At 45.0% G+C, this 10,625-nt stretch overlaps 1 protein-coding gene across 2 annotated transcripts in view; it reads left to right on the top strand.

The window, feature by feature from the left end:
- Positions 1–8,914, top strand: part of plod2 (procollagen-lysine, 2-oxoglutarate 5-dioxygenase 2) — a 150,181-nt gene extending 141,267 nt beyond the window's left edge. For both annotated transcript variants that reach the window (XM_038972867.1, XM_038972868.1), the window contains 2 exons: positions 1,163–1,288; positions 7,908–8,914. In XM_038972867.1, the coding sequence (XP_038828795.1) occupies positions 1,163–1,288; positions 7,908–8,063 (282 nt within the window). In that variant the 3' untranslated portion in view covers positions 8,064–8,914. The remainder of the gene's footprint in view (positions 1–1,162; positions 1,289–7,907) is intronic.
- The last annotated feature ends 1,711 nt before the right edge of the window (positions 8,915–10,625 follow it).

Below are 10,625 nucleotides of genomic sequence, written 5' to 3'. Positions count from 1 at the left end.
TCCAGAGTTCCTCTCTAGAGATGGGAGAACCTTCCAGAAGGACAGCCATCTCTGCAGAACTTCACCAATCAGACATCAGGCCTTTATGGTAGAGTGGCCAGATGGAAGCCGCTCCTCAGTAAAAGGCATGACAGCCCACTTGGAGTTTGCCAAAAGACACCTAAAGGACCCTCAGACCATGAGAAACAAGATGATCTGGTCTGATGAAACCAAGATTCAAATCTTTGGCCTGGAGGAAACCAGGCACCGCTCATCACCTAGCCAATACCATCCCTACGGTGAAGCATGGTGGTGGCAGCATCTTGCTGTGGGCATGTTTTTCAGCGGCAGTCACTGGGAGACTAGTCAGGATCGAGGGAAAGATGAACGGAGCAAAGTACAGTGATATACTTGATGAAAACCTGCTCCAGAGGACCTCGGACTGAGGCAAAGGTTCACCTTCCAAAAGGACAATAACCCTAAGGACACAGCCAGGATAAAGCAGGAGTGGCTTCGGGACAAGTCTCTGAATGTCCTTGAGTGGCCCAGCCAGAGCCTGGACTTGAACCCGATCGAACATCTCTGGAGAGACCTGACAATAGCTGTGCAGCAACGCTCCCCATGCAACCTGACAGAGCTTGAGAGGATCTGCAGAGAAGAATGGGAGAAACTCTCTCTCTCTCTGTGCCGTTCATCCTCCGCCACCGCTCCATGTTTCAGCATGATAATACACGGCCCCATGTCACAAGGATCTGTACATAACTCCTGGAAGCTGAACATGTCCCAGTTCTTCCATGGCCTGCACACTCACCAGACATGTCACCCCATTGAGCATGTTCGGGATACTCTGAATCGACGAGTACGACAGAGTGTTCCAGTTCCCTCCAATATCCAGCACCTTCACACAGCCATTGAAGAGGAGTGGAACAACATTCCACAGGCCACAATCAACAGCTTGATCAACTCTTTATGAAGGAGATGTGTCTCACTGCATGACCACCAGATACATTTTTTTTAGGTGTCTGTGACCAACAGATGCATATCTGTATTCCCAGTCATGTGAAAGCCATAGATTAGGGCCTAGACAATATTTAAATTGACTGGTTTCGTTATATGAAATTGTTGCATGTTATGTTTATATTTTTGTTCAGTATAAATGTGTGATTTGGGCTGTTCTCCACAGGGCTATGCAGTGATGAACTTTGTAGTGAAGTACACCCCTGGCAGGCAGGCCTACCTGAGACCCCATCATGACTCCTCCACATTCACCATCAACGTTGCTCTCAACAGCAAAGGAACTGACTTCCAGGTAAGACATTGTAGTGACTCTCAAAACAGGAACTGACTTCCAGGTAAGACATTGTACTCTGTCTCAACACAAACGTGCCGTCCCCTCCCTATACACCTCCCTATACACCTCCCTATACCCCTCCCTATACACCTCCCTATACACCTCCCTATACACCTCCCTATACACCTCCCTATACACCTCCCTATACACCTCCCTATACATCTCCCTATACACCTCCCTATACATCTCCCTATACATCTCCCTATACACCTCCCTATACACCTCCCTATACACCTCCCTATACATCTCCCTATACACCTCCCTATACACCTCCCTATACATCTCCCTATACACCTCCCTATACACCTCCCTATACACCTCCCTATACACCTCCCTATACACCTCCCTATACACCTCCCTATACATCTCCCTATACACCTCCCTATACACCTCCCTATACACCTCCCTATACACCTCCCTATACACCTCCCTATACACCTCCCTATACACCTCCCTATACATCTCCCTATACATCTCCCTATACACCTCCCTATACACCTCCCTATACACCTCCCTATACACCTCCCTATACACCTCCCTATACACCTCCCTATACATCTCCCTATACATCTCCCTATACACCTCCCTATACACCTCCCTATACACCTCCCTATACACCTCCCTATACATCTCCCTATACATCTCCCTATACACCTCCCTATACACCTCCCTATACACCTCCCTATACACCTCCCTATACATCTCCCTATACATCTCCCTATACACCTCCCTATACACCTCCCTATACTGTAGCTTACTGTAGAGAATACAGTAATGACAGTACTCAGTAACACACGGATTGATCAAAATACCCCCTTGGTGTAAAGTACTTTCATGTACTACTTTAATACATAAAATAATGTACTTTTTACTCCATACATTTTCCTTGACACCCAAAAGTAACATTTTGAATGTTTAGCAGGACAGGAAAATTGTCAAATTCACGCACTAGTCAAGAGAACATCCCTGGTCATCCCTACTGCCTCTGTTCTTGGTGGACTCACTAAACACAAATGCTTTGTTTGTAAATGATGTCTGAGTGTTGGAGTATGTCCCTGGCTATCTGTAATGATGTCTGTGTGTTGGAGTGTACCCCTGGCTATCTGTAAATAATGTCTGAGTGTTGGAGTGTTGGAGTGTTCCCCTGGCTATCTGTAAATGATGTCTGAGTGTTGGAGTGTACCCCTGGCTATCTGTAAATAATGTCTGAGTGTTGGAGTGTTCCCCTGGCTATCTGTAAATGATGTCTGAGTGTTGGAGTGTTGCCCCTGGCTATCTGTAAATGATGTCTGAGTGTTGGAGTGTTGCCCCTGGCTATCAGTAAATGATGTCTGAGTGTTGGAGTGTTCCCCTGGCTATCTGTAAATGATGTCTGAGTGTTGGAGTGTTGCCCCTGGCTATCTGTAAATGATGTCTGAGTGTTGGAGTGTTCCCCTGGCTATCTGTAAATGATGTCTGAGTGTTGGAGTGTGGCCCCTGGCTATCTGTAAATTATGTCTGAGTGTTGGAGTGTCCCCCTGGCTATCTGTAAATGATGTCTGAGTGTTGGAGTGTTCCCCTGGCTATCTGTAAATGATGTCTGAGTGTTGGAGTGTGTCCCTGGCTATCTGTAAATGATGTCTGAGTGTTGGAGTGTTCCCCTGGCTATCTGTAATGATGTCTGAGTGTTGGAGTGTGTCCCTGGCTATCTGTAAATAATGTCTGAGTGTTGGAGTGTCCCCCTGGCTATCTGTAATAATGTCTGAGTGTTGGAGTGTGCCCCTGGCTATCTGTAAATGATGTCTGAGTGTTGGAGTGTGTCCCTGGCTATCTGTAAATAATGTCTGAGTGTTGGAGTGTGCCCCTGGCTTTCTGTAAATAATGTCTGAGTGTTGGAGTGTCCCCCTGGCTATCTGTAAATGATGTCTGAGTGTTGGAGTGTTCCCCTGGCTATCTGTAAATGATGTCTGAGTGTTGGAGTGTCCCCCTGGCTATCTGTAAATGATGTCTGAGTGTTGGAGTGTTCCCCTGGCTATCTGTAATGATGTCTGAGTGTTGGAGTGTGCCCCTGGCTATCTGTAAATTATGTCTGAGTGTTGGAGTGTGTCCCTGGCTATCTGTAAATAATGTCTGAGTGTTGAAATGTCCCCCTGGCTATCTGTAATAATGTCTGAGTGTTGGAGTGTGCCCCTGGCTATCTGTAAATAATGTCTGAGTGTTGGAGTGTCCCCCTGGCTATCTGTAAATGATGTCTGAGTGTTGGAGTGTGTCCCTGGCTATCTGTAAATGATGTCTGAGTGTTGGAGTGTGCCCCTGGCTATCTGTAAATGATGTCTGAGTGTTGGAGTGTTCCCCTGGCTATCTGTAAATGATGTCTGAGTGTTGGAGTGTTCCCCTGGCTATCTGTAAATGATGTCTGAGTGTTGGAGTGTTCCCCTGGCTATATGTAATGATGTCTGATTGTTGGAGTGTGGCCCTGGCTATCTGTAAATGATGTCTGAGTGTTGGAGTGTGCCCCTGGCTATCTGTAATGATGTCTGAGTGTTGGAGTGTGTCCCTGGCTATCTGTAAAATGTCTGAGTGTTGGAGTGTGCCCCTGGCTATCTGTAATGATGTCTGAGTGTTGGAGTGTGTCCCTGGCTATCTGTAAATGATGTCTGGGTGTTGGAGTGTGTCCCTGAATATCTGTAAATGATGTCTGAGTGTTGGAGTGTGTCCCTGGCTATCTGTAAATGATGTCTGAGTGTTGGGAGTGTGTCCCTGGCTATCTGTAAATGATGTCTGAGTGTTGGAGTGTTCCCCTGGCTATCTGTAATGATGTCTGAGTGTTGGAGTGTTCCCCTGGCTATCTGTAATTATGTCTGAGTGTTGGAGTGTTCCCCTGGCTATCTGTAAATAATGTCTGAGTGTTGGAGTGTTCCCCTGGCTATCTGTAAATGATGTCTGAGTGTTGGGAGTGTGTCCCTGGCTATCTGTAAATGATGTCTGAGTGTTGGAGTGTGCCCCTGGCTATCTGTAAATGATGTCTGAGTGTTGGAGTGTGCCCCTGGCTATCTGTAAATTATGTCTGAGTGTTGGAGTGTTCCCCTGGCTATCTGTAAATGATGTCTGAGTGTTGGAGTGTGCCCCTGGCTATCTGTAAATAATGTCTGAGTGTTGGAGTGTGTCCCTGGCTATCTGTAATGATGTTTGAGTGTTCCCCTGGCTATCTGTAAATGATGTCTGAGTGTTGGAGTCTGGCCCCTGGCTATCTGTAAATTATGTTGGAGTGTTGGAGTGTGGCTCCTGGCTATCTGTAATGATGTTGGAGTGTTGGAGTGTGGCTCCTGGCTATCTGTAATGATGTCTGAGTGTTGGAGTGTGCCCCTGGCTATCTGTAAATGATGTCTGAGTGTTGGAGTGTTGCCCCTGGCTACCTGTAATGATGTCTGAGTGTTGGAGTGTGTCCCTGGCTATCTGTAAATTATGTCTGAGTGTTGGAGTGTTCCCCTGGCTATCTGTAATGATGTCTGAGTGTTGGAGTGTGCCCCTGGCTATCTGTAATGATGTCTGAGTGTTGGAGTGTTCCCCTGGCTATCTGTAATGATGTCTGAGTGTTGGAGTGTGGCCCCTGGCTATCTGTAAATGATGTCTGAGTGTTGGAGGGTGCCCCTGGCTATCTGTAAATGATGTCTGAGTGTTGGAGTGTGCCCCTGGCTATCTGTAAATGATGTCTGAGTGTTGGAGTGTGTCCCTGGCTATCTGTAAATGATGTCTGAGTGTTGGAGTGTTCCCCTGGCTATCTGTAAATGATGTCTGAGTGTTGGAGTGTGCCCCTGGCTATCTGTAAATAATGTCTGAGTGTTGGAGTGTGTCCCTGGCTATCTGTAAATGATGTCTGAGTGTTGGAGTGTGTCCCTGGCTATCTGTAAATGATGTCTGAGTGTTGGAGTGTGCCCCTGGCTATCTGTAAATGATGTCTGAGTGTTGGAGTGTTCCCCTGGCTATCTGTAAATGATGTCTGAGTGTTGGAGTGTTCCCCTGGCTATCTGTAAATGATGTCTGAGTGTTGGAGTGTTCCCCTGGCTATCTGTAATGATGTCTGAGTGTTGGAGTGTGGCCCTGGCTATCTGTAAATGATGTCTGAGTGTTGGAGTGTGCCCCTGGCTATCTGTAATGATGTCTGAGTGTTGGAGTGTGTCCCTGGCTATCTGTAAAATGTCTGAGTGTTGGAGTGTGCCCCTGGCTATCTGTAATGATGTCTGAGTGTTGGAGTGTGTCCCTGGCTATCTGTAAATGATGTCTGAGTGTTGGAGTGTGTCCCTGAATATCTGTAAATGATGTCTGAGTGTTGGAGTGTGTCCCTGGCTATCTGTAAATGATGTCTGAGTGTTGGGAGTGTGTCCCTGGCTATCTGTAAATGATGTCTGAGTGTTGGAGTGTTCCCCTGGCTATCTGTAATGATGTCTGAGTGTTGGAGTGTTCCCCTGGCTATCTGTAATTATGTCTGAGTGTTGGAGTGTTCCCCTGGCTATCTGTAAATAATGTCTGAGTGTTGGAGTGTTCCCCTGGCTATCTGTAAATGATGTCTGAGTGTTGGGAGTGTGTCCCTGGCTATCTGTAAATGATGTCTGAGTGTTGGAGTGTGCCCCTGGCTATCTGTAAATGATGTCTGAGTGTTGGAGTGTGCCCCTGGCTATCTGTAAATTATGTCTGAGTGTTGGAGTGTTCCCCTGGCTATCTGTAAATGATGTCTGAGTGTTGGAGTATGCCCCTGGCTATCTGTAAATAATGTCTGAGTGTTGGAGTGTGTCCCTGGCTATCTGTAATGATGTCTGAGTGTTGGAGTGTTCCCCTGGCTGTCTGTAAATGATGTCTGAGTGTTGGAGTCTGGCCCCTGGCTATCTGTAAATTATGTTGGAGTGTTGGAGTGTGGCTCCTGGCTATCTGTAATGATGTTGGAGTGTTGGAGTGTGGCTCCTGGCTATCTGTAATGATGTCTGAGTGTTGGAGTGTGCCCCTGGCTATCTGTAAATTATGTCTGAGTGTTGGAGTGTTCCCCTGGCTATCTGTAAATGATGTCTGAGTGTTGGAGTGTGCCCCTGGCTATCTGTAAATAATGTCTGAGTGTTGGAGTGTGCCCCTGGCTATCTGTAATGATGTCTGAGTGTTGGAGTGTGTCCCTGGCTATCTGTAAATGATGTCTGAGTGTTGGAGTGTGTCCCTGAATATCTGTAAATGATGTCTGAGTGTTGGAGTGTGCCCCTGGCTATCTGTAAATTATGTCTGAGTGTTGGAGTGTTCCCCTGGCTATCTGTAAATGATGTCTGAGTGTTGGAGTGTGCCCCTGGCTATCTGTAAATAATGTCTGAGTGTTGGAGTGTGTCCCTGGCTATCTGTAATGATGTCTGAGTGTTGGAGTGTTCCCCTGGCTATCTGTAAATGATGTCTGAGTGTTGGAGTCTGGCCCCTGGCTATCTGTAAATTATCTTGGAGTGTTGGAGTGTGGCTCCTGGCTATCTGTAATGATGTTGGAGTGTTGGAGTGTGGCTCCTGGCTATCTGTAATGATGTCTGAGTGTTGGAGTGTGCCCCTGGCTATCTGTAAATGATGTCTGAGTGTTGGAGTGTGGCCCCTGGCTATCTGTAATGATGTCTGAGTGTTGGAGTGTGTCCCTGGCTATCTGTAAATTATGTCTGAGTGTTGGAGTGTTCCCCTGGCTATCTGTAATGATGTCTGAGTGTTGGAGTGTGCCCCTGGCTATCTGTAAATGATGTCTGAGTGTTGGAGTGTTCCCCTGGCTATCTGTAATGATGTCTGAGTGTTGGAGTGTTCCCCTGGCTATCTGTAATGATGTCTGAGTGTTGGAGTGTGGCCCCTGGCTATCTGTAAATGATGTCTGAGTGTTGGAGTGTGCCTCTGGCTATTTGTAAATGATGTCTGAGTGTTGGAGTGTGCCCCTGGCTATCTGTAAATGATGTCTGAGTGTTGGAGTGTGTCCCTGGCTATCTGTAAATTATGTCTGAGTGTTGGAGTGTTCCCCTGGCTATCTGTAAATGATGTCTGAGTGTTGGAGTGTGCCCCTGGCTATCTGTAAATAATGTCTGAGTGTTGGAGTGTGTCCCTGGCTATCTGTAAATGATGTCTGAGTGTTGAGTGTTCCCCTGGTTATCTGTAAATAATGTCTGAGTGTTGGAGTCTGGCCCCTGGCTATCTGTAAATGATGTCTGAGTGTTGAGTGTTCCCCTGGTTATCTGTAAATAATGTCTGAGTGTTGGAGTGTGCCCCTTTACTTTCTATTAAGGAATGTTTGCTTTTACTCAAGTATGACAATTTTTTTTTTTTTCACCACTGCCCCCCCTCTCTCCTCCCCCCTTCTCTCTCTCTCTCTCTATATCTCTTCTCTCCCTCTTTCTCTCGCTCCCCCCGCCCTCTCTCTCTCTATCCCCCCCTTCTTTCTCTATATCTCTACTCTCCCTCTTTCTCTCGCTCCCCCCGCCCTCTCTCTTTCTCTATATCTCTACTCTCCCTCTTTCTCTCGCTCCCCCCGCCCTCTCTCTCTCTATATATATTTCTCTCCCTCTTTCTCTCGCTCCCCCCGCCCTCTCTCTCTCTCCAGGGTGGTGGCTGTCGGTTCCACAGGTATAACTGCTCACTAGATTCTCCCAGGAAGGGATGGAGCTTCATGCACCCAGGCCGTCTGACACACCTTCACGAAGGCCTGCCCACCACCAACGGAACCCGCTACATTGCTGTCTCCTTCATCGACCCTTGAACTCTACACTACGCTAAGCATAGGATTTGATCAGGTTTCATTTGTTTTTGTTTGTTTTTGTTGTGGTTGATGTCATCTATTTTGTTTTGTAATGATAAAGTGCCTTATGTTGTACTTTATACGTTTTACTGATGCCAGTTACTGTACAAATACATACATAAATAGTTTAAAAAGACAAGAAAGGAATTGTGGGTAATGTCATGCCCGAGTCAGACGATCTCCTTCATATGAAACTCTCTGTCAAACAGAGTGTGGTGCCTTAAAAGGGACGTGGTGTAATCACTGTCGGTCAGCGGTTTAGGTAAAGCTTCATTCTTCATCTTCAAATCACTCATACTGTAATAATCATTATTTATTAGTCAGCAATACAACCCATACTCTTAAGGAAAAATCTATGTGTTAAGGATTAACGCCAATGGGAATTCCTGGCTTTTCTTAGCTGTTTTAATTCAATTACCTGTTTGTATGTTTCACATAAAGTTTTCTAGTTTTGAAACCATTTTCCATGTTCTGTCTACACCTTTTTGTAAACTTTGGGTTGCAGTTTGTTACCTGATGTTAATATGACCTACATGCCCAAAGAAAGATATTTACATTTTGGTAACTTTGCACACCAGATAATAAAATATATGACTTCGTAATTTAATATGAATTCTGGAAATCTAGTTCGATATTGTCCAAAAAATATTTTATTTGACATGATTTTTTTTGAATCGCAGGACAATAAGCCGTTTCGTTCCTAAACTGAAACATTTTAGAGATGTTTACGTCCTCTGAAAGTTGTTTGTGAATGAACTTTGAACCTCAAAGTTCAAAGTGCTTAACTTATTGATGGAAATGGAATAAAATCTGTAAAAAAAAAAAAAAAAACATGAATAGCGATTTATTTTTTCTTCTTCACTTCCCTTCAACTGCATTTTGTTTGGATAAATGATCCTTGATGACAGAGTACCCAGCAGTCAACAGGAGACGTGGAAGTTCTAGCTACGAACAGCTTGTAGTTTCCCCCTGTCACTTCTATTAGCTTGAAGCCATCCGTCGACACCATTCAATTCTCTTTTTCTCTGCATTGCTTCAAGGAAAAGATTGCAATCTGTGGATGGAATTGAGACTCCCTCATCAGAAATGCCAATCTGTTCACCCTTATTGTGTTTATTAAAAAAAAACACATGAAAAAAATGTCTCAAGAACAGTTAACCCTTCTCATCACTCCTCCCCAATACACACACACACACACACACACACACACACACACACACACACACACACACACACACACACACACACACACACACACACACACACACACACACACACACACACACACACACACACACACGTACCCGTGCAGAATCAATCGCTGGCAGTGATGAATGCATGAGCCCAGTTTGGCTAGGGAGTGGTGCTATACTTCATTGAGAGGTGGGTGGGGGTCTGTACTGTCTCTGTGTTGATTCAGTACACTGTGTAGAGTGTTGATTCAGTACAGTGTGTAGAGTGTAGATTCAGTACACTGTGTAGAGAGAAGATTCAGTACAGTGTGTAGAGTGTAGATTCAGTGCACTGTGTAGAGAGAAGATTCAGTACAGTGTGTAGAGTGTAGATTCAGTACAGTGTGTAGAGTGAAGATTCAGTACAGTGTGTAGAGTGTAGATTCAGTACAGTGTGTAGAGTGTAGATTCAGTACAGTGTGTAGAGTGTAGATTCAGTACAGTGTGTAGAGTGTAGATTCAGTACAGTGTGTAGAGTGTAGATTCAGTACAGTGTGTAGAGTGTAGATTCAGTACAGTGTGTAGATTGTAGATTCAGTACAGTGTGTAGATTCAGTACACTGTGTAGATTCAGTACAGTGTGTAGAGTGTAGATTCAGTACAGTGTGTAGAGTGTAGATTCAGTACAGTGTGTAGAGTGTAGATTCAGTACAGTGTGTAGATTCAGTACAGTGTGTAGAGTGTAGATTCAGTACAGTGTGTAGAGTGTAGATTCAGTACAGTGTGTAGATTCAGTACAGTGTGTAGATTCAGTACAGTGTGTAGAGTGTTGATTCAGTACAGTGTGTAGAGTGTAGATTCAGTACAGTGTGTAGAGTGTAGATTCAGTACAGTGTGTAGATTCAGTACAGTGTGTAGAGTGTAGATTCAGTACAGTGTGTAGAGTGTAGATTCAGTACAGTGTGTAGAGTGCAGATTCAGTACAGTGTGTAGATTCAGTACAGTGTGTAGAGTGTAGATTCAGTACAGTGTGTAGAGTGTAGATTCAGTACAGTGTGTAGAGTGTAGATTCAGTACAGTGTGTAGATTCAGTACAGTGTGTAGAGTGTAGATTCAGTACAGTGTGTAGATTGTAGATTCAGTACAGTGTGTAGATTCAGTACAGTGTGTAGAGTGTAGATTCAGTACAGTGTGTAGAGTGTAGATTCAGTACAGTGTGTAGAGTGAAGATTCAGTGCACTGTGTAGAGAGAAGATTCAGTACAGTGTGTAGAGTGTAGATTCAGTACAGTGTGTAGATTGTAGATTCAGTACAGTGTGTAGATTCAGTACACTGTGTAGAGAGAAGATTC

Source organism: Salvelinus namaycush, chromosome 33 (assembly GCF_016432855.1).
Source record: "Salvelinus namaycush isolate Seneca chromosome 33, SaNama_1.0, whole genome shotgun sequence".
In the NCBI taxonomy this organism is placed as follows: domain Eukaryota; kingdom Metazoa; phylum Chordata; class Actinopteri; order Salmoniformes; family Salmonidae; genus Salvelinus; species Salvelinus namaycush.
Note: the sequence above shows the minus strand (reverse complement) of the source record. Positions and strands in the feature narration are given on the sequence as shown.